The following is a 24,788-nucleotide window of genomic DNA, read 5'->3' as shown; positions in this document are numbered from 1 at the left end:
TATTTCTGTGATTGATAACAAGCCAGACTTCCTACTAGTGTGACGTCACGTCACGTGACTAGGAAGTATACCGCGGGAGATAAACATTGGCGCGTTGTGTTGTGTCTGGAGTCTGGACATGTTTCTATAATCTAATATTAAACATTAATAAACATGTCTAGTTTCTTTGTGAGAGTACAGAAACACAACAGCGTTACAACTACTAAGAAAAAGAAGAAGAATGTTTCTCACAAGGATCTGGAACAGTGGGGTTTACAGGGTTTGTAGATCCGTTTATTCATCTTTATTTACATAATGTCCTACTGTAGTTTCTCTACTGTACTGTCTAGTACTGTGGAAGAGATTGAGAAGTACTCAGATTTGTATGTATTTTATTACTTGACTATAAAAGTAACAATACCTCCATGTAGAAAATAAGCCTACTTTTTGCAAGTAAAAGTCATGTGAGTCTTAGAATCTACTCTAATATAGCCTTAGATCTTTTATCGAGTCTGACTTTTACTTTCGTATCTACGAGAGAGTCCAGTTTTTCGTGGAATGTCACACCAGTAAAGCCCGTATTTCTCCAACCATGTACAAATGCAAAATATAAGGTGCTTACCCGCGTGCCCCAAATGTTAACTATGTGTCCGGAGTATTTGTGCATATTAGTCCATATTTTTCAATAAAGAAGTGTTTTAATCCCGTCTGTGGCCGATTCTGTCCCAATGGGTGGTAGTGACGGGGCGCATCTGGTGAAAGCCGGAATTACACCCAATGTAAACAGGAAGTAAACGAGGGGGGGAAATGTCGTTTGGCCACAGACGGGATTAAAACATTTCTTTATTGAAAAATATGGACTAATACATTGCACAAATACTCCGGACACCTAGTTGATATTTGTGGCAAGTGGGTAAGCACCTTATATTTTGCATTTGTACATGTTTGGTTAAATAATAATACATTATTTATCATGTAATGTATGTTTTGTATCAATAATGTAGATTAGCCCCTACGGAACCTCTCCCTCCGCTATGTAGCTCCGAGATGAGGTCCCTCTTTATTTCCTGCCTGATGCTGTAGGCCTCGTCGCACATTTTCCACTTTACATGTTTCTTACCCCTTTCTGCACATCGTATCCAAAAAGTAAAGCATTTGCGCCACTCTCTCAGATGTTTAAAATTTTAGCTGGCAATAAAATCTATCCAACGAGTTGAAGAAAGTATTTAATTTGCCTCGGTTTTCATCCGGTTCCAAAATATTTTGCATTAGAAGATGCAATTCAACATTGGACCAGTAGGGTAACCAGTAATGTTATCTCTACGGGCGCAACTCTTGCGCAATGTCTTAAAAACATGGAACCCGATGAAAACCGAGGCAAATTAAATACTTTCTTCAACTCGTTGGATACATTTTATTGCCAGCTAAAACTTAAAACATCTGAGAGAGTGGCGCAAATGCTTTACTTTTTGGATACGATGTGCAGAAAGGGGTAAGAAACATGTAAAGTGGAAAATGTGCGACGAGGCCTACAGCATCAGGCAGGAAATAAAGAGGGACCTCATCTCGGAGCTACATAGCGGAGGGAGAGGTTCCGTAGGGGCTATAATGTAGATATGCCAAGTCACTAATAACTAAAGCTGACAAACAATTGTAGTGAAGTAAAAAGTACAACATTTTCCTGTGACATATAGTGGAGTCGAAGTATCAAAACATGGAAAGTACCTCAGCATTGTACTTGAGTACTTAAGTACTGAACTTTAGTACTTATACTGAACTTGATCACATAAGCACTGCAACTTGAATACTTAAGTACAATACTTAAGCACTTAAGTACTTAGTTACTTTGCACCGCTGCGACCAACAGTATGTTTGAACCGTGTGTCCAACAGGGATCCAGCTGAGGCCCTATCAGCTGGATGGGGTTCAGTGGCTGATTGGTTGCCAGGACAACCAGGAGGGATGCATTCTGGGAGATGAAATGGGTTTGGGCAAAACCTGCCAGGTGTGTGATGATGATGATGATGATGATGATGATGATGAGTGGTGGAAAAAGTACTCAAATGTTTTACTTAAGTAAAAGTATCAATACTGCAATGTAGAAATGCTCGGTTACAAGTAAAAGTCCAGAATTCGTGTTGGTCATCAAAATAATTGAAGTACCAAAAGTAGAAGGTACTCATTATGCAGAATGTCCCATTTCAGAAGTTTTCAAATGTATTAAATGTATACAAATCATTTGAAAATAGAAGATCTACAAGCTCACAACGCGTCGCGATGCGCAGCGTTGTGAGCTTGTGGCTATGGCCGAAGTGTATATAGGACTGAAGTGGTTAATGTATGTTTTGTAATAATAATCAAAATCTACAAAGTAACTACAATTTTAAAATAACTGTATTGGAGTAAAAGTACCATATTTGCCTCTGAGATGTAGTGGAGTAGAAGTAAAAGTATTGGAGTTTGGAAATACTCAATTAAAATAAAAATACAAAAAAAATGTATTTATGTACAGTACTTGAGTAGATGTACTCAGTTACTTTACAACACCACTGCTAAGAGGTTATCTCCTAAGTGTGTCCTTTCACTGTCTCCCCGACAGACTATTTCTCTGCTGGTCTACATGACAGGAGCTCTGCGGGACGAGGGTCCATTCTTGGTTCTGAGCCCGCTCTCTGTGATGGAGAACTGGAGACAGGAGATGGAACGGTAGTACTCACAGAGTCCAAACTCCTATTAATGCTTTTTACCTAAATGTTTTAGTAGTCTGTTAGGACTAGATACCGACTGATGACAGATTTTTGGTCTGACTCCAATCCCAATGTTGGAGAGTCCTAGACCGCCCATTACCGATGTTTTGACCAATCACAGTCAACATAATCAAGTCCGCCGTAGCCTGAAGACTCGCCTCTTCAGACTCCACCACAGCCCTTAGCACTTCACTCTCACCGTACCCCCTTCCTGACGCTATATATGGAACAATTATGGAACTATACGGAACTTTCGCCCTATTGGACTTGGGAAGCCCCTTCGGTGCGGGCGTTGTCACATTCTAATACAGCCCGAAAACCCCATTCCAGCACCTGCCTCGTGGCGTGCCTCGCTAATCATTAGACTGTCATCCCCAACCTCCTGTACATATTATTTTGATAGCATTGTTTTTAGACTGATGTTAGGTTCTTGCAGCGGCGTCACGGCCATTCACTGTGCGTACGACGCGACACCCTCACTCTCACAGATCCGTGATTTCATACCCCCCACTTTTTGAAAAAAAAAATATTTATATATTTTTCGATAATAAATTGGTAAAATTAGGCAAATATAAGAATTAAATAACCTAACCCTAAAACCGAAATAAAGTAACCAAAACACGAAAAAAATGGGATCCTAGTTTACTGAGGCACCACACTGTCTCTCTGCATTTGATGTATGTGACTACAGTACCTTGCTTTATTGTAAGTCGCTCTGGATGAGAGCGTCTGCCTAAAATGCCTGAATTGTAAAATGTAAAAGTCTCACAATAAACCGTATACTATTTTCTGTGCATCTTCCCGTAGCTTTTCTCCGTCTCTGACCGTGCTGTGCTACACCGGAGACAAAGACAGAAGGGCTGAACTTCAGAAGGACATCCACAACCTGCGCTTCCACGTTCTGCTCACTACCTACGAGGTGACCGTCATCTGCATGTCAGGGGTTTGGTTTAAATGATCTGCTCACTACCTACGAGGTGATCATCATCTGCATGTCAGGGGTTTGGTTTAAATGCAAAGCAGCCATTCCCAACCTGTGTGGGCTCAGTGGCTGCTTTGCATTTAACCCATTCAATCCGGGAACACATCTTTGTCATTTTAGATTTCTTTGGGCTATTCAAAAATAAGCAGATCTACAAGCTCATAGTGCTATGAGCTTGTAGATCTGCTATTTTTTTGAAAAATTGTAAAAATTGTGTGCCTCCAAATAATTGGCAAAACACAAAGATGTTATTGATAATGTAACATTAATATGTCATGATGATGTAAAAAATCACACCCAGTGTGAAGTGGGCGGTGTGTGGTCATCACAACATGACTCACTTTAAAAAAAGGATGAATTCCTTTTTTTAAAGTCCATACTGCTATTCATAGGGCTGCACATGTGTCATGTGTTTCGCTAGCCAATCACAGTCCTGAATTTGCAAAGTCAGCCAATCACATTACAGTTAGTGGTGATGACACTAGCTGTAATGTGATTGGCTGACATAAAAAAAGTATCGATTTGCATTAACAATGGAAGGGTTAGGGGCTACACAAATATTTTGGTCGGTGTCCAAAACTCACTTATAGGGGGCGGCTACACCGCCCCAAAAATGTTAAGTGGTCAGATGGGTGGGCCGTGAGCATTTTGTGTATTTTCAAGTAGGGCCTGATCCAGAAAAATGTGGGGGCCACACTGTGTTACATCTCTCTTCACCAGAATGGAAACATCAACTGTTGCTGAATTTCTATCTCTTGTTTTTTCAGTTATGTCTCAAAGATGCTTCGTTCTTGAGAAGGTGAGCATGTCTGCCTTGTTCCCAAAACACTGTTCATTTAACTCTGAAAGTGTTCTAGAGGCCGACCCCATCGTTCAGTCCGGCCGATAGATCGGCCATTATTTGCAGTGATTGACTTGATTGACAAGCTACACAACCAATAGCATTCATTTCCGTGTTCATTTTTTGAACCGGATATAGAAAGACGGCGGATTTGAAATAGCTGGAAAATAGGCTTCATTTACGGTCTGTAGAGTCTATGGGTGTAACTTTGCCGATACTTTTGTACTGTCTATGGTCTGTACCAGTCCATAACAATGTGAATTTCTGACCTCCCTGCAGGTGGAAGTGGAAGGTTCTGGTGGTGGATGAAGCACACAGATTGAAGAACCAGAACTCGCTGTTGCACAGAACGCTGACAGAGGTACTGAACCCAGCCCACCTGTTCTCCACATGAACCCTAGCCACTCTGGGCATGTCATACTAGGCCAACATTTGGCAAGAATAAGTAAGCATTTATTTTGTGTAACAGTTGTTTTCAGCTTGTAGAGGGGCTATTTTCACAACAAAACTTTTGTATATAGGGTTTAAGTGGTTAAGTAGCATTGGATGATAATATATAAAATTCTCAAATATGATGGATATATTCTAAAGTATGATTAAAACACCCTACAATACACATATAAGAGATAAGAGCAAATACTTCAGATAAAGAGAAAAAGATTAAAAAAAAAGATCCAAGGCACACTGTTAAGTTGAAAAAGTTACAAAGCCCATTATTATACAGTAGCATCGCTGGAAAATAACAATGCACAGGTAACCAACGCATTTCTGCTTAGAGAGCCTTCATCAGGGTTCCTGATAAACACTCTAAAGACAGTGGTGCCTCATTCATACTTAGTTGCGTGCTGGTGTATGTTGTACAAAATAAGAAGAACAGATGAACCTATTAAGACCGGGAACGCATCTGTGTCATTTTAGATTTTAGCTGTAACCATTATTTTATACTTTGCCTATTTTTTGAAAAATTGTGAAAATGTGTGCAAATCTTTGATTATATATATTATTTTAAAACGTTTGTAACTCAAATCTTTGCTTCTGGGGGTCGTCCCTGGAACAAAATATTTTGAGATGGGGGGTCTACGGCCAAATACATATAATCTTTGTTGATTGGTTGCTATATCAGTGGTGCTGTCCAGGACCTCCAAAATGATATGTATTTGGCCGCGGACCCCCATCTCAAAATATTTTGTTCCAGGGACCCCCAGAAGCAAATATTGGAGTTAAAAAGAAAAAAATTAATTCATATAAGATTTGCACAAATGTTCACGATTTCTCAAAAAGAGCCACGCTATGAGCTTGTATATCTGCTATTTTTGAATAGCCAAAAGAAATCTTAAAATGACACAGATGCGTTCCTGGTCTAAATGGATTCAGAGACCATCTCAGACAGTTTCTGAACTGTCCACCGCAGCCTGCCAAACGAGACGCAGAGTAGAGTAGATGGAAATTGTGCCATCTCATAATGAGCATCAGTGAGGACCAATTATATGAAGATATTCACCTGTTTCCTAGGCTGTGTGTTTTCCACTTCCTGTCGATTTGATCCAATGAAATCCAATGAAACTGGTCAGATGACCAATGATATCCAATGAAATCGACAGGAAGTGGGAAACACACAGCCTAGGAAACAGGTGAATAGGTTGAAAAATGGGTGACGTGCTCTAGAAATGAATGTGACTTGACTTGGAATTGTCCCACAGTTCACGGTGGGCTTCAGGGCTCTCCTGACGGGGACCCCCATCCAGAACAACCTGCAGGAGGTCTACTCCCTGCTGAGCTTCATCCAGCCCAGCCTCTTCCCCGCCGACGACAAGGACCACTTCGTCAGCTGCTACTCTCACGTACAGGATCAACCCGCTCTGGGTAGGAAAATATGTTGTCTACTTATTCCTCCTGAACAAAGTGAGAGGTGTACATGAAAAATGCTGTTACGTAACAAGGTGTGCCTCAGACTTGCTCCAGCGGCGATTCTATAGGGGGGGGGGCATCATTGGAAGCCAGCATCATAATTGAACATAAAATATGATTAAAGGGATAGTTGAACCCGCAAAATGACCTTTTTCCTATCGATTAGTAACTCCATGGAGACTTGAATTCATGGATTTTTTTTTGTTTTTGTCACATTCCTAAGCCAATAATGTGATGACCGTCAGCGGTTCCGGTAGGAGACACAATTGAGTCTCCTTTGTGTCTCCTACCGGAACCGCTGCCTATACCGGTCCGCTGGTCATCAAATTATTGGCTTAGGAATGCGACAAAAACTAAAAAATATCCATGAATTCAAGTCTCCATGGGGTGAGTAATCCATAGAAAAAAACTATGACTATACTATAACTATAAACTATCCCTTTAAATGAGCAGCCTTACGTCAGTGTAGTGCTCCGTAACTCTTGAGAGTGTGCAAATGGAACCACGTCATAGTTTTTTATACGTCATATTATCCGTCCCGTGTGGTGAACAACACAGCCAGTGAGCTCCAGAGTGTCCTGGAGCCGTTCCTCCTGCGTCGGGTCAAGTCGGAGGTGGCCGCCGACCTCCCCAAGAAGACGGAGCTGGTGGTGTACCACGGCATGTCCGCCCTGCAGAAGAAGTACTACAAAGCCATCCTGATGAAGGACCACGGTGAGACAGACCCTCTGATCCGCTGCACACGCCGCTGTGTCCAAAGCCCCATGGGTTGTTTTTTAGGCCACGTAACGATTTATCGTAAACCGATTCAAATCCATTCAAACCGGTGCCAATTTAAATTGATTTAATAAATGTATTGCGATGCAAACGGCAGAGGGGCGCAATCGAGATGAGACCAAAAAAAGAAGAAATAGTCATTTGCTACTGCATAGACCCCTTTACAGACGACGTCACACTGATAAGAACCAGTATGTGCGCAACCAGTATGCGCGCAATGAAACCCATTCTGTCATGTCTCGCTAGGACGCGCCTCACTAGCCAACACACGAGGGGGTTGGGGTGTGCTGAAACCAGCGCACCCCGAAACAACAGGTTGGGTTTTGATTGCGTGAAACAATCAACTGTGCGTCCAGTCTCGATGTTAGTAAACAAATAATTGGTCTATGGAAAAGAGGATAAGAGAAACAAATAAAAGAGAAGAAAATACTGGATTTGTGTAAGAGAATTCATTAAAAAAAAAAAAAAAAAAAAAAGGGGCGCGAGCAACGCATGGAGTAAGACGTGTTTATCAGAGCTCCTACAGAGTCTAATTTAAAACTATATTTCGGCGGCGTTTTGAATGCTGTGATTTTGTGAACAAGTCACCAACAGATTAGGGCTCAGTTTGTGGCAAAAAGAAGTGTCAGGTGGATGGCGTATGATTTGAGAAAATACAAATTCATGCCGGTGAATTCAAGGCCTGTTCACCCTGTCGCCTCCCCGGAGTCTAGTGCAGGGGACAACGACACACAGACTGAGCCCAGCGTGCCCATGGCTGGGGAAAGTTTGGCTAATGATAGCATGGCGCTAAAAGCAGATATCATTGCATCCTTGAGAAGTGATATATCCACGGTGCTAAGGCAAGAGTTGAAGAGTGCTTTGGCCGACGACTTTGAAAATCTGAGAAAAGAAATGCAGGAAATCAAAGCTGAAATTACAAACGGCAATAGTGTGTTTCGTGCAGAACTTGACTCAGTGAAATCTACTATCAATGACGTTGAGGGAGGTCTAACAAAGTGGTCAGATGAAGTTGCTGTACTCCAAGATACCGTACACGTGCTTGAGAAACAAATCGATCTCATGAATGCGAAATGCTTGGACATGGACTCGAGGATGAGACGTGGGAATGTACGTATATGCAACGTCGAGGAGCTGCCAGATTCGAGCTCTCCCAAGGCAATCTCTAAACTGCTTATGGAAGTTTTTAAATTGGGAAGAGATGTCCGTGTCGACAGATCACATCGAAGTCTGACAAAGAAGAAGCCAGGAGATAAACCGCGGATGATCATTGCCAAGCTGCACAATGAGGGAGACGCGGAGGACATCCTGAAGATGGCTAGAGACGGACGGCGGCTACACTACAACGGCAAGACCATCTCAGTATTCCCGGATTATCCAGCAAGCATCGCTAAAGCCAGAGGCGCCTTCACAGCCGTCAGATTGCTGTTGAAAGATCGGCGTGATGTGAGGTATGGAATAAAACACCCAGCCACCTTCGTTCTCACGCACAACAACGTGGAGAAAAAGTTCTTAGATGCAATAGAAGCCATGGATTATGCCAAGTCTATAGTCAACACAACGGGAGCCGCTGCGGCCCCGCCCCCAGTCCCGGCCGGGGCTGAAGACCAGAGCCTTACATCGGCTCAAGATGATGAAGTTTAATGAATGTATCCTGAGTATTGAGGTGAAATCTAACTAGCCTAGTATATGGTGCATACACCAAGTCTGCTCTCACAAGTGTTCTATATGTGTATTCATTTATTGTGAGGCTGCCTTTTAGGCAGTGGTGGGGGTAGACAGAATGTTTTCCTTTCATCTCTTTTGCCTAAGGTTCAACACTATGAGTACAAGTTCTATTTCGATCCCTTTCTTTACCTTGTTTTATTTATTTTTTCTATTAGACATATTATTTAAACAAAATCATTTTATATTTGACTATAGGGTCTAAGGTGCTGTTTTTTCTCTTTCTCTTTTTCTTTTTTCTCATTTTGTTTCATTATTATATCCTTAATATGGAGTACTTTGAGGGTGTGTATATAATGTATATGGTCATGACAAACGTATATGGGTATTTGATCTTGTGCATAGTCAATGAGGTGTGTCTGGAAATATACATGTCAAGATTAAGTTTATTTTCTATTATCTAGTTTTTTGTTATTCTTTTCCCTTCCTTTAATAACTATCATTATTATTACCCTTTTTTACTATTTTATTATCATTATTTATTTAACCCATTTTTCTCTCTTCTTTTTTTTTCTTCTCTCTCTTCATCTCTCTTTCCCATTCTCTCTTTCTTTCCCATCATCGGATCATTTTCTTTATAATATTTTTTGTAACGGATGACTTGTTCGCATTCAAAAATTACTGTTGGGTCTGGCTCGTGTTTTGCTGTGTGGCGGTGCCGGGCGCCGGGGGGGGGGTGGCTGCTGGGCTTGCAGAGCGTCGCTTTTGCCTCGTCTGCGGGTCTGGGGGCCGCCTCCTCGTGGCGGGCGGCGCCGGTGCTCAGTGGGACGCGGACTAGACAGAGGAATACCGCTGTAATCTTAACTTTTTAAGATTAATACAGATTCTGTAGGAGCCTGAGTTGCTCTTAAACTTTTGTTTCCCCTTTCGGGTATTGGGTAACCAAAGCCGAACACTTTAGTTCGCTTAGCTGCTAGTTTTTGTGCTGCAGCCTGGGACCAGGTCCCAGAGGACTGTCCAGACACCATGCTGTCTGAGTGCAGGGTCTATTTTTCTTTATGGTCAGTTCCTTTTGTTCGAACCCCTTTGTCCCCCGGGGTCGTTACTGTAAGAACATGGGCAAATTTTGTATTTTTTATGTGTTTGTATTTGTGGAACAACATCAAGGCATCACCATGGTTTATGTTTTTTGTGAGGTATGACAGACAGATACAGGTAAATCAAATGAGAAAGAATTGTTACAGTCAGGTATTAATATATCTTCTGAAGGGTAATGACTAAATTAAAAATAGTAAGCTACAATGTACATGGCCTTAACCATCCAATCAAGAGGAAAAAAGTTCTTGCCCAACTTAAAAATCTGGGTTGTGGAATTGCAATGTTACAAGAAACTCATTTGGTGGAAAGTGAAGTCAAAAAGCTTAGGAGAGAGTGGGTGGGACAGGTGTTTGGCGCCTCCTTTGGTAAGAAGAGAGGAGTGGCAATTTTGGTCGGTCGAAGTGTAACCTTTTCTGCAGAAAAAGTGATCCAGGATACAGCAGGTAGATACATCATGATCACAGGTGCAATAGATGGAAGTGATATATCTATGCTGAATGTCTATGCTCCAACGGAAGATGACCCCACTTTCTTTAGAGAGATTGCTAACTTAATTGCAAAAAATGTAAAAGGTATGATAATTTTAGGGGGGGACTGGAATGCCGTACTTGAAGGGAGGCATGACAGATCACCACCTGAGCGCAAACAACCCCAAAAATCTAAAATGTTAAATATTATCCTGGGAGAGTTGGGGCTGGAGGACCCTTGGAGACATAAAAACCCAAGGGTGAGGGACTTCAGTTTTTTCAGCAATATGCATAAAAGTTATTCGCGTATAGATATGTTCTTTGTCCCAAAACAATTTTTGTATAAAGTCATAGACTGCTCTATAGACTCAATAACAATTAGCGACCATGCACCTGTGATCCTCACTTTAGATTTAGGAGTAGAAAAGTGTTTTAAATATTGGAGGGCAAATATCTCTTTACTGAATGACTCTCTGGTGACTGACGAAATCAAAAAATGTATGGGAGAGTATTTTGATATAAATGACAATGGGGAAGTTAATCCATCCATTTTATGGGATGGGGCCAAATCTATTTTTCGAGGTAAAATGATTGAAATATCAAGTAGAATAAAAAAGAACAGGCTGAAGGAACAAAAAGAATTAGAGAACAAGATAAGGATACTAGAGTCAGAGCATAAAAATAATAGGATGAATGATGCACTGTTGACTGACTTGAAACAAAAAAGACACGAATTGGAGAAGCTCTTGACATATAAGGCGGAAGGATCCCTGAGATTTTCTAATCAAAAATATTATGAGAGAGGGAACAGAGCCAGTCGCCTTCTGGCATTTCAACTACGCAAGGAGCAAGCCAACCGTGTGGTTTCCAAGGTCTTTCACCCTGCCTCAAAAAAATTAGTAGTTAAACCAAGAGAAATAGCAGGAGCATTTGCATCATTTTATGAAGAGCTATATGAATCTCCAGTAGTAATAGATAAAGATGAGAAGTTAAATTCTTTCTTTTCAAAATTGAACTTACCAACTATTTTCAACGCAGACGCAACTAATATGATAAGAAATATAGAAGTGGGTGAAATAAAAGAATTGATTAAAAAATTAAAAAACAACAAGTCACCAGGTACAGATGGACTACCGGCTGAATTCTACAAATGTTTTGTAGAAGAGCTCTCTCCGATTTTAGCTAGAGTTTTTAACTACGCTCTGACTGAAGGAATTCCTCCTGGGTCATGGGCAGAAGCCATAATTTCGGTTATTCATAAAGAGGGTAAGGATCCTACCAAGTGTGAGGGATATAGGCCAATAAGTCTCCTATGCAATGATCAAAAGATACTTACTGCCATATTATCCAAAAGAATCCAAAAGGTTGTGACACAGTTGATATCACCTGACCAAACAGGATTCATACCAGGAAGACAGGGTGCAAACAACATCAGGCGTACCCTTAACATTATGTCATGTGCAAAAAAGAGAGGTCAGACCTCCATGCTACTTAGTCTAGATGCACGCAAGGCTTTCGATGTTCTGGATCTGGAATATCTCTACCATACACTGGACAGGATGGGTTTTCATCCCACATTCATAAAATGGGTTAAAGTCATTTATTTAAATCCAAGGTCAAGGGTCAGAGTGAATGGTTTTTGCTCCAATTTCTTTGGCTTGAAACGTGGTGTTCGGCAGGGGGACAGTCTTTCTCCTTTGCTCTTCAATTTAAGTCTGGAGCCATTGGCAGAGCTCATTAGACAATCAGAACAGATAAAAGGTATTAGAGATGATAGAGGGGAGGAACACAAGATATCCTTATTCGCGGACGACGTACTTTTATATGTAATGGACCCTATTATTTCGATACCCAACATACTAGAAGTCCTAACAGAATACGGAGTAATATCTGGATATCAAACTAATGACTCAAAATCGGAAGCAATGATGTTGTCAGGTACTTGGCCACCACAACTGGATGACAAAGTTCGGTTCCATTGGTCCAGAGAGGGCTTTAGATATTTGGGAATTGTTATCACCCCCTCTTTTTCAGGCCTGTACGAAGCTAATTATGGCAAACTATTGAAAAAGATAAAAGATGACTTACTTAGATGGGATATTTTACCACTGTCACTGATAGGCAGGATTGAAACGATACGAATGAATGTTTTACCTAGGTTGTTGTTTTTGTTTCAAGCATTGCCAGTAGGGGTACCAATGGGGACATTTAAAAACATAGATAAACTGTTATCAAGATTTATTTGGCAAAACAAAAAGCCCAGGGTAAGACTCAAAACACTTTTGTTGTCCAAAAAAGCTGGAGGCCTGAATTTGCCCAATATTCAGTATTATTATTGGGCAGCACAGCTTAGGACCGTGATAGCTTGGATAACTAATGATATGGAAACAGGCTGGGTGAGCATAGAACAGAATGCTTGTCCCAATATTCCATTGGAGGGGCTGCCATTTGTAAGCCAAGAACAATGGAAGAAAATTAAAATAGATAATGAGTGGATTACATTCACTGTAAAAACATGGTTGTCTATAAAAAAGAAATTACATCTCTTTAATTCCATATCCAGAGTGATGAAGATAGCAGCCATTCCAGATTTTGAGCCAAGATCATTAGATATCGGTTTCAGTAGATGGGCAAACAAGGGGCTAATCATTGTAGATCAGCTTTTTTCAGGGGAAACTCTGAAATCATATATGCAGCTTCAGCAAGAATTTGGCTTGTCAGGGATGGACTTCTTTAGATTTCTTCAATTAAGACACTACTTACAAACAAATACAAATTGGGAGCAGATCTGTAAATTGCCTTCAAATCTAGAAAAAATATTTATGTTAACAATGGATGGAGATATAACAAAGAATTTGATATCTCATCTATATAGGTGGCTCCAAGACAATGTTATGGGAAATACTCTAGATATTAAACAGAAGTGGGAACTAGAAATGAACATCTGTATGACTGACAACAATTGGGAAAAATCATGCCTTAATGGTCATAAACTAACAAGCAGTCCTACTTGGAGAGAGTTTGAATGGAAAACAAAAATGCGAGTGTTTAAGACTCCCCAAATGTTAGCGAAATACAGCAACACTTCAGAACTATGTTGGAGAGAATGTGGGAAGATAGGGGATCATACCCACATATTTTGGGATTGTCCAAAAATACTAAAATTTTGGAGGGAAATTCAAGGCGAGATCAAACAAATTATGGAAGTTGACATTCCTTTTGAGCCTGAGTTCTTCATACTTGGTGAGATTCCGGGCGGAATAGTGACCAAGAACCAGACATATCTGCTTGGGGTGTTGCTGTTGATCGCAAAAAAAATGATTACTGTGTCTTGGAGAAATGTGAAGCCACCAACTATCCAGCAATGGAGGGACAGGTTAATAAGCATATACATGATGGAAAGCATTACAGCTAGACTACATATGAGGACAGAGTTTTTCAATATCAGATGGACACCGCTAGTGCTGCAGCTGCCCAGACTGATTAAGGATTCTGTCCCCCCTTAATGTCAAATTGACTGGACTTGATAATGTAGACAGATTTGGTGGTCTGTCCTGAAGGCTGTTTATGGACGATCGGTACTGCTGGAAATTGGAATAATGACCTTTGATTGCCTGTGCCTGTGATGTCTCTGTAAATATTTCTTTGAATGTCTGATGTTGAATAAGTGATGCAATTGTTCTTTGTTTTTGTTTTTGTTTTTGTTTGTGTCTGTTTTTATTTTTTTTGTATGCCCGTATGTCCACAATGTTATTACAGAATGTATGAAAATGTAAATAAAATTGAAGTGCAAAAAAAAAAAAAAAAAATCATATTGTGAACCTAGTGTCGTGATTCAAATCGCATCATGAGTTGAGTGAATCGTTACATGCCTATTATTTTCCCATGAGGCTGTGGGTTGTGTTTTTTTTTAGCTCGGAAAACACCGTTTTTGGTACATGCACATAAAGCATTTAACTGTTGCATGATTCTCGATACTTGAATATAATCAAAGAATACTGGAGGGTTGTCATAAAAACTCATAACTGACGTGTTGGTTCCCAGAGGCCTTTGGAAACGAGCAGGGCAACAAGACCAGGCTGCTGAACATCCTCATGCAGCTGAGGAAGTGTGTGGACCACCCCTACCTGTTTGATGGTCAGTGATCTTAGTGTGTGGACCACATAGCTTGTAGATCTACAAGCTCACAGCACGGCACTCTGTGCCACGCTATGAGGTTGTACAGTATATCTGCTATTTTTGAATTGTTTAAAAAAATGTTTGAAATAATGGTTAAAGTGGTTCAGATCTAAAATGGCCGATGCTTTTCTTGGTCAATAAGTATAAGTATTGTATGGGAGTTTAACCCATTGAGGCTGAGGTTCCGATTCTGCAAAATGTTTTCTAAATCCTAACGGCTTTCTGAAAAACATATGTTTCTATATCAGTGGTTCTCAAACTTTTTCATGTCAAGGACCACGAAGATTATATGTATTTGGCCGCCGACCCCCATCTCAAAACATGTTGTTCCAGGGACCCCCAGAAGCGAAGATTTGAGTTAAAACTGTTCGCTTTCAATATGTTCAAAGATTTGCACACATTTTCACTATTTTTCAAAAATAGCAGATCTACAAGCTCATAGCTTGTAGATCTGCTATTTTTGAATAGCCAAAGTGTAAAATAATGCTTTTTAGCTCAAATCAAAAAGTGACACAGACATTCCATTTCCAGGTCTCAATGGGTTAAAATGTTGGTATGGAGACAACCCTTGTCCTACAACCCAAACCACTCACCTCTTCCTCTCTCTCTCTCTCTCTCTCTCTCTCTCTCTCTCTCTCTCTCTCTCTCTCTCTCTCTCTCTCTCTCTCTCTCTCTGCCGTAGGAGTGGAGCCAGAGCCCTTTGAGATGGGGGAGCATCTGATGGAAGCCAGCGGGAAACTGTGTCTGTTGGATAGCATCCTGGCCTACCTGCACAAAGGGTCAGTTATAATAAACTGTGTCTGTTAGCAGTGGTGGGAAAAAAAGTACTCACATGTTTTTACTTAAGTAAAAGTATCAATACTGCCATATAGAAATACTCTGTTACAAGTAAAAGTCCGGAATTCAACATGTACTTGAGTAAAAGTACAAAAGTATCAAAGTGTACTTAAAGTACCAAAAGTAAAAGCAGTCATTAGGCAGAATGCCCCGTTTCAAGTTTTTTTTTTCAAATGTATAAAAATGTTTTGAAAATAGCAGATCTACAAGCTCACAATGCGTCGCATCGCGACGCATTGTGAGCTTGTAGATCTGCTATTTTCAAATGGCCGATATGTATATAGGGCTGAAGTGGTTAATGCATGTTTTGTAATAATAATTCAAATCTACAAAGTAACTAGTAACTAAAGTTTTCAAATAAAGTACAATATTTGCCTCTGAGATGTAGTGGAGTAGAAGTAAAAATGCTGAAAATTTGAAATACTCCAGTAAAGTACAAATGCCTCAAAATTGAACTTAAGTACAGTACTTGAGTACATGTACTTAGTTACTTTACACCACTGGTTATACAGCATGTTTGCCTACCCACACAAAGGGTCAGCTTGACGTCCTCACGTTCACTTCCACTAGGTGGAAGCCAAGAGACTTCTCATACTTGTAGTTAGAGTAGACATCTTCTGTTCCCACAGGGTTTGCAAAAACAAAACAATGGCCATAAAAATGAATGACCAGAGGGGTCGGGGGGATATCAAAAGCAGAGGCATTGACCCCCCCCCCCCCCCCCCAGTAAATCCAGCCCTGTACAGAATCTTTGGGTCAGTTCTATAGGAAAGTGTTTTCTTTCTTTTTTTCCCGGTGCCACTTTGCTCAAATGCTTTTTAAAAACATGTCGGGTATGATGTTTTTAAGCTCTGTTGTTTCATATGCATGTGCAAGCAGAGCGTTGGCACCGTGCTGTGCCATCAATTACATTGAGGAATGTGTTGAAGCAGCCTTCAGGTCTTTTCACACGGGAAGCGACCCGACGCACCTTAGTTATTCAGACACAGGCATTCTGACTGGGTTAACCCATTCAATCCGGGAACGCATCTGTGTAATTTTAGATTTTACTTTAGATTTGACTATTACATTTTTTTTAAAGATCGTGAAAATGTGTGCAAATCTTTGAATATACCGGTATATGTTTTAAAGCGAACATTTGTAACTCAAATCTTTGCTTCTGAGGGGGGGGGGGTTCCTGGAACTAAATATTTTGCGATGGGTGTCCGCGGCCAAATACATATCATTTTGGGGGTCCTTGACATGAAAAAGTTTGAGCACCACTGAAACATACGTTTTTTAGAAAACTGTTGTAGAATCCCCCAGAAGCAAAGATTTGAGTTTAAAATGTTCGCTTACAAATTTAAAAAATATTTTATTTAAAAAGCAGATCTACAAGCACTCTGTGCCGTGCTATGAGCTTGTAGATCTGCTATTTTTTGAATAGTCAAAGAAATCTAAAAATGACACAGATGCGTTCCCGGTCTTAATGGGTTAAAGTCCTCAGTCACCACAACATGCTGTCAGTCATTTGGATTCTATAGAAGCCACAGCCAGCATGTCTTCTATGAAAGCTTATCATGCACCGGAAATAATAGCTTAATCTACAAGCTCACATTTTCTGTTATTAATAATGTTAAGATAAAAGAGTATTTGAATTGGTCAAACTAGCAATAGAATACAATGTTCAGAAGCATCTTCCATAAAACCTTAACGGTCTGGGATATTTCATAAAAGCAAAAAGGTTAAAGCCTCAATATTAAAATATTACTAAAACATATTTTTGCATATTGTGCTAATTGTTTAGGAAACACAGCGCTAGTGTGTGTGTGTGTGTGTGTGTGGGGGGGGTAAATGGTACATTTATATAGCGCTTTTATCCAAAGCGCCTTACATAGATTGTGTATTACATTCACCCATCCACACACACATTCATGGAGTGTCTGTTTTGTTTAAAAAGTTGTACTGTATGTTCAACTGTTTTGTTTTAAAATATCATGACTGAAATAAAAACGAACTAACACCGATGGTGGAGGAAACCATACAAGGCAGCAACCTGTTCATTGGAAGCAATTAGGCCCTAATTATTAGGGGTTCAGTGCCTTGCTCAAGGACACTTCGACACTAACTCTGGGGGAGCCCGGGATCGAACTGGGAACCTTGCGGTTGCCATCCGACCGCTCGAGCCACTGCCGCCCGATTTAAGAAGCAAAGATTTGAGTTAGAAATGTTATGTATATATTCAAAGATCTTAAAATGACACAGATGCGTTCCCGAATTTAATGGTTAATCCACTCATTCTGACAACAACATACCGTGACACTGTCGTCTTCGTGCTCGTCTTGCGTGTCCGCCCGCCCACTGCAACAGTTGAACTGTGTTCAACTCTTTTCTACTCGAGTGGGTTTTCAAACTTTATGTGGACCAAAAGTCTCAAGGCACAGAAGTAAAATTCATAGCAGAAAAATAAATAGCTGATTTACAAGCTCACAACAGCTTTTAGTAATAAATAAAAAAATGTTGCCTATAACGATATGCTCAAAATAGGGACACTAAATTGAAAGTGATTTTTAAGTTGTAGAATTTGCCTAGTCTGTACTGGGAAAAGTAAAATAGTAAAATATAGTTAATAACTTCTTGCATATCTTTTGTGGTTGTCAAAAGAATCCCAAGTTACACCCATTACAAGAGCTAACGGGCTATCACCTAATTATGTACATGTTTCTGTTCACATGAATGACCCAAGAGGACATCGGGTTCTGTTGTTCTCTCAGATGACCAGGGTGTTGGACATTCTACAGGATTACATGGAATACAGAGGTAAATAGATTACATTCTACTGGATTACATGGAGTACAGAGGTAAATAGATTACATTCTACTGGATTACATGGAATACAGAGGTAAATAGATTACATTCTACTGGATTACATGGAATACAGAGGTAAATAGATTACATTCTACTGGATTACATTGATCACAGACCACGGACCCCCATTTGATATTATTATTACATTTTTATATGACCCAGATGTTAATTTTCATTTGTACACTTTTCTGAACAGTCATTTAGACCCTTAAGGGCCAATCTGGTTCCTAACTATCAATCATAGACCCAGGGGACCACTTTGAATCCTCTCAAGGGGTCCCTGGAGGGGCGCGGACCACACATTGAGAACCAGTGACCTTAGGGGAGTAACCTTGTTTGAGAACACACACACACACACACACACACACACACACACACACACACTGACTTATTTGACAGAAAAAATAATACTTTATTATTTACTCCTTACTTCAATAATGCATTCAGATATGTACAGTATGCATTGACAATGTTTTTCATGCATGTACAGGCGTTGACACTAAGGGTTGCCCACCTGCCCCTGGCAGGTAAATAAAACTATCGGGCAGGTGGACTTTGCTTTCGGGTTTGCCCGACCGGGCAAGTGTGCGCTTGAGTGGGGGGCGCAACCGTCTATAAACACCAACACCAGATATCTGTCTAAACACCTGAACGTGGCCAGAGCGCTCTGTCCTCTGGTCCGTGGAATGTAAAATAAGAGCACTGTTGATCTATTGTGTTCTGTTTTCACCGTTACTACAATTAAAAATATAAAATAACAAGTGTGAACCCATTACTCATTCATAGCTATGTAGGTATTTGGCATTGAGGTATGACATTTTTTATCGCACAGCCCCAGAAAGTAAAAAAAATGAGTGTTAAATTGAACAGTAATTACATTTTTACCCATCATTTTATTATGGACGATTTATTTGTCGGGCAAGTGGGCATGACCTTTGGGTAAGTAGAGCGTGACCTGTACTTGCCCCCCGACGGGCAAGTGCCTTTGAGACATTAGGGCCCTATAGCAACAACACGCCCACGGGCACGCCTCCACCCGCAAATAACGGTGTGGGCATAATGGAGAACGGGTATAGCAGGTGCAGAATAACGTTTAGGGACAGCTCCCTTATCCTTATGTAACGGGTAATGGGTAGAAAATCGCGGGTAATGGTTAACGGGTACGGGTATAGCCTGCCACAGAATAGGAAGGTTTTTTTTTTTTCATGATTTGTACTTTATTTTCTTTTGTGGACAAACAAACAGATACATTTCTTTCAACATATGATGCACACATTTTTTTTTTTTGACAAGACATACAATAGACATTACAAGGACATTCTTAAACCAATAACTACATTACTGACGATTATAACAAGACAAGACATACCATACACAACATATGAATGGACAAAACAGACAAAATACAAGACAAAAAAAGAAAAAGGAAAATACAAAGACAACAACAAAGGAAACAACAACAATAAAATTAAAAATACAGTGCACAGAGGCCTACTGCCAACAGTCAACCCCAGTCCTACCCCAGACAAAACTAACCCAAGTCCCTAAAAGGTTGTGGAAGCTCACATAGCGAGCCGGAAACGTCACCCAAGACCTGAAGCGTGTAAATGATAATATCCCCATTTTAAATCATATTTATCCATCCTGTTGAGCAATCTATAAGACAATCTTTCATATGCGGCCAGTTGACCCAAGGAAGTAGACCACAGAGAAGGAGCCGGTGCAGATGGGTCCTTCCATGCCCAGACTACCAATCTCCTGCCTAACATAAGGGCAGTTTGAACCCACTCAGCTAAGGGGGGAGATACAGTTCGTAAAATGAATAGGAAGGTTAGTGTCAACCCCTGCAATGTACACATGTGTCTGTTATGCATAAGCGCTGACTGCAGCGTGTGTGTGTGTGTGTGTGTGTGTGTGTGTGTGTGTGCGTGTGCGTGTGCGTGTGTGTGTGTGCAGGGTACAGCTATGAGCGTCTGGACGGATCAGTGCGGGGAGAGGAGCGTAATCTGGCCATCAAGAACTTCAGCGACAAGGATATCTTTGTGTTCCTGCTCAGCACCAGAGCAGGTGATGATTACAAGCCACAACGTGTGCATGTTTTGCTACAGTCACTTCCTATACGACGAATCCTCAAGAGCGCTGGCACTGTGTGCTGCCATAGCTGCGGTTTGGCTGTGCAGAGCGGCAGCCGCCTGACACCACAGTCAGTGGCGTGCACAGACATTTTGAGGGGCAGGTGCTCAAGTAAATTATAATTTTTGGTTTACTTGGTCTGCTCTTTTTTCCCTCTACACCTATACCTCTTTGCCAAAAATAGCCGATCTACAAGCCCACAACGCCTCGCAGTGCGAGGCGTTGTGGGCTTGTAGATCTGCTATTTTTGGCTAAATTTCTCCTCAGAAAAGGGATGCTAGGTTTCGAGTGGTTATGGTAAAAAGAAAAATCACATCACATAAAGATTTGGCGGACCCCCTGTAGTAACTCTGAGGACCCCCTAGGGGTCCCGGACCCCCTGTTGAAGACCCCTGCTGTAAACTGGAGAAAAAAAAGTTTTTTTTCTTTTTCAAAAGGGCACTTCTGGTCAAGAGGGCAAAGGGCAGGTGCTTTAGCATCACCTAGAGTCTAACTGTGCACGTCCCTGACCACAGTTATGAATGCCGTTCTGTGGATTTGTCTATAGATATACTGTAGATGGCCGTGAAAATATTGCAAGTGGGCCCCCCAAATTATTGGCAAAACACTAAGATTTTAATTATAATGTAACATTAATATTGAAAAAAAAAGTTATTTTCTTTAATCCATTAAGACATCATTTTAGATTACTTTGGTTCAAAAATAGCAGATCTACAAGCTCATAGCGCTATGAGCTTGTAGATCTGCTATTGTTTTGAAAAATCGTGAAAATCTTTGTGTATGTATATATTTTTTAACATTTTTAACTGCAATATTTGCTTCTGGGGGTCCCTGGAACAACATATTTTGAGATGGGGGTCCGCGGCCTAATACATGACTAATTTTGAGGGTCCTTGACATGGAAAAGTTGGAGCACCACTGATACTGTTAGGATTTAGTAAACAAAGCAAAGATTTGAGTTACAAATGTTCGCTTTAAAAAATATATATTATTCAAAGATTTGCACACATTTTCTAGAATGTATCAAAACTAGCAGATCTACAAGCTGCCGTGCTATGAGCCTATACTTGATCTGTTATTTTTGAATAGCCAAAGAAATCTTAAAATGACACACCAAAAGTTTAAATAATGGAGATAAGAGGTTTCTGCATCGACAGCAACGATCTGCTAGAGATAACAGACTATGTGGCAGGTTGAACGAGGCCCGTTCTGTGGTCTGTGAGCCCTCAACCTCTCTCTCTCTCTTTCTCAGTCGGGGTGTTGTTGTGTTGAATGAGAACGCAAGGGGAAGTCAACCTCATATCCTGTGTCAGCCCTACAGTCGTTTCTTTGTGCAAATCATTTACTATGCAAACCAGTGGTGTAAAGTAACTAAGTACATTTAGTACTCAACTTTTACTCCACTACATCTCAGAGGAAAATATTGTACTTTTACTCCACTGCTATTATTTGAAAACTGTATTTAGATTTACTTGTAGATTTTGATTATTATTACAAAACATACATTAACCATTTCAGCCCTATATACATTTCGGCCATTTGAAAATAGCCGATCTACAAGCCCACAATGCGTCGCTTGTAGATCTGCTATTTCCAAAATATTTTTATACATCTTATACATTTGAAAACGTGTGAAATGGGACATTCTGCATGATGGATATTTACTTTTGGTACTTTTAAGTACACTTTGATGCCAATACTTTTGTACTTTTACTCAAGTACATTTTGAATTCAGGACTTCAACTTGTAACAGCTAGAGTATACATTGCAGTATTGATATTTCAACTTAAGCAAAACATTTGAGTACTTTTTAGCTAGCAGAGCTTGTAGATCTGCTATGAGCTTGTAGCAGATCTACAAGCTCATAGCGTGGCACCGAGTGCCGCGCAATGAGCTTGTAGATCTGCTATTTTTAAAAAATCTTGAAAACGTGTGCAAATCTTTGAGTATATATATTTTTTTAAAGTACTTTTTTTTGTGTGTGTAGCAAGTGTGTGTGTATGTCCTAGTACAGTAAGTGTGTGGGTATGTCCTAGTACAGTAAGTGTGTGGGTATGTCCTAGTACAGTAAGTGTGTGTGTATGTCCTAGTACAGTAAGTGTGTGGGTATGTCCTAGTACAGTAAGTGTGTGGGTATGTCCTAGTACAGTAAGTGTGTGGGTATGTCCTAGTACAGTAAGTGTGTGTGTATGTCCTAGTACAGTAAGTGTGTGTGTATGTCCTAGTACAGTAAGTGTGTATATTGAGTTGCTTCCTGCTGGCTGTCTCTGCACTGCAGGCGGAGTGGGCATGAACCTCACAGCTGCTGACACCGTCATCTTTATGGACAGTGACTTCAACCCCCAGAATGACTTGCAGGCTGCGGCGCGCTGCCATCGGATTGGCCAGAACAGGTAATGCACCGTAAAAATAAAAGACTCCTAAGGAGGCTACATGTTGTAAAGGTCTGCCCAAAAATCACGAATATGGCAATATTCCATACTTGTGGGTGTGTGTGTGTGTGTGTGTGTGTGTGTGTGTGTGTGAGAGAGAGAGTGTGAGTGCCATATTAGGGAGATCAACAGCCCTCGGCTTCCTTGATTGGCCAACCCAACTGATCGGCTTTGTGGATTGGCCACCGCTTTGCGTGACATTTGTGCCACTGAACCAATATATATACGATAACACACGCGTTAGGACTCCGTTGTTTCTCAGAGCAAGGTTTGACAGATTCAGTTAGATTTATAGCGTGAGAAATGTTCCGATGGATGGTAAATCTGCATGGAGGACCACGGTTAAACGGTTCTTCTGCTGTAGCAGTAGAGAACAAGGTGTACACGTTCGGAGGCAACGCGGCTCAGATTGATGTCCACATTTTCAACACAGTGTCTTTGCGCTGGAGGAAGCTGACCCCGATGACAACAGGAAGAGAAAGTCACCTTGAGGGTTCCCATATGGGCCACACAGCTGTGCTGATGGAAGATATCGTCTACATATGTGGAGGGTTTAACTTCCTTGATCACTACGACGTGCTTTACACATTTGATGTCGACACCCACAGATGGTTCAAACCCAGGGTTTCTGGGACTGTTCCAGAGTGGAGGAAGGGCCACTCAGCCTGCGTCTTGGGGAAGGTCATGTATGTCTATGGAGGATACACCCAGCTGAAAGGATGGACTGATGTCATGTACACGTTGGACACCCCCACGATGGTCTGGTCTTTGATTAACACCAGAGGCCCTCTGCGACATACATGTAAATTACCCTCTGCCACCATCATCGGGACAAAGATGTTTGTATTTGGGGTTGGGGTCTGTGGTGGGTACTATTGCAACTGCCCCTACAGCGACATCAAAGTGTTTGACACAGAGACCAACTGCTGGCTGAGCACACCTTCTGCACAGCTTCTACCAGAAGGACTCTATTCAGCCTTTGCCTACAATGGAGAGCTGTACGTATTTGGTGGCCGGGATGTAGAACAGACCTTCAGTGATCTGTGGATTTTCAAACCAGAGACCTTCTCCTGGAAGGCGGTTGAGCCCAAGGGGAAAGGCCCCTCTCCAACGGATATGATGTGCTGTTGCACGGTGGGAGATCGTGTCATCCTCTTTGGAGGACACAACACACCTGATGACCTGTTCATCTTAGACTTAAGTCCTAGTCTTAAGACGTTATGCAAGCTAGCAGTTATTCAGTACGGTTTGGAGAGGTCAGAACTACCACACAACATCAGGTGGGAACTGGCAGCCGCGTGACTGCCAACAGCAACTTAAAGGGATATTTCACTTTCAAAAAAACTTTGGGTCATTTTATTGTCTACTCAGGCTCCAGACCGTTTTTAAGTTGCTTGATTCAGTATTTAGATATTTGATATTAATTTTATCAGACACGCCCCCTTCCTATACAAACCCATTATAACTTCAAACTCCATTTTAAACGTGTTGGATTCATCAAAAACACCTGTCCTTGGTTCTGGTGACTCACCCTGCCCTCCTAATACGCGAGGGGCCGTGTTTTTTCGATTACTTTTTTCATTTATTTTATTACATTTTTTTATTGTATTGAATTTTTTTCATTTTCCCAAAAAAATATTAAAAATAAATTAAAAAAGTAATCGAGATATCCCTAGGGTGTCTCCTAGGGTAGGTACCCTCACAAAAACATGCAGTAATCCTGGTCACTATACTGCCTCCCCCTGGCCAGCCGGGGCGCCTGATGGAGGGGAAGGGAACTGGTTGGAATAACGTGTTCCTTCCACGCGCTACGTCCAACCAGGGAAACTCTCCCCTGTCAGGTGACAAGAAGGTCAGTTGGCTCTCATGCATTGAAGGAGGCATGAGCTCGGCCCT

The 24,788-nt window shown here is 41.1% G+C and overlaps 1 protein-coding gene across 1 annotated transcript in view; it reads left to right on the top strand.

Annotated features, from left to right (window-relative positions):
• Positions 1-86: 86 nt before the first annotated feature.
• Positions 87-24,788, top strand: part of chd1l (chromodomain helicase DNA binding protein 1-like) — a 41,548-nt gene continuing 16,846 nt past the window's right edge. The window contains exons 1-13 of the mRNA XM_084067510.1: positions 87-259; positions 1,872-1,984; positions 2,579-2,685; positions 3,534-3,645; positions 4,476-4,507; positions 4,829-4,910; positions 6,250-6,412; positions 7,016-7,171; positions 14,509-14,601; positions 15,326-15,422; positions 18,206-18,279; positions 20,284-20,394; positions 22,739-22,853. Coding sequence (XP_083923636.1) covers positions 154-259; positions 1,872-1,984; positions 2,579-2,685; positions 3,534-3,645; positions 4,476-4,507; positions 4,829-4,910; positions 6,250-6,412; positions 7,016-7,171; positions 14,509-14,601; positions 15,326-15,422; positions 18,206-18,279; positions 20,284-20,394; positions 22,739-22,853 — 1,361 coding nt within the window. The 5' untranslated portion in view covers positions 87-153. The remainder of the gene's footprint in view (positions 260-1,871; positions 1,985-2,578; positions 2,686-3,533; positions 3,646-4,475; positions 4,508-4,828; positions 4,911-6,249; positions 6,413-7,015; positions 7,172-14,508; positions 14,602-15,325; positions 15,423-18,205; positions 18,280-20,283; positions 20,395-22,738; positions 22,854-24,788) is intronic.

This window comes from Gymnoscopelus microlampas (genome assembly GCF_963454915.1).
Source record: "Gymnoscopelus microlampas genome assembly, chromosome: 9".
In the NCBI taxonomy this organism is placed as follows: Eukaryota; Metazoa; Chordata; class Actinopteri; order Myctophiformes; family Myctophidae; genus Gymnoscopelus; species Gymnoscopelus microlampas.
The sequence above is the reverse complement of the archived record's forward strand: the minus strand, read 5'-3'. Positions and strand labels throughout refer to the sequence as shown.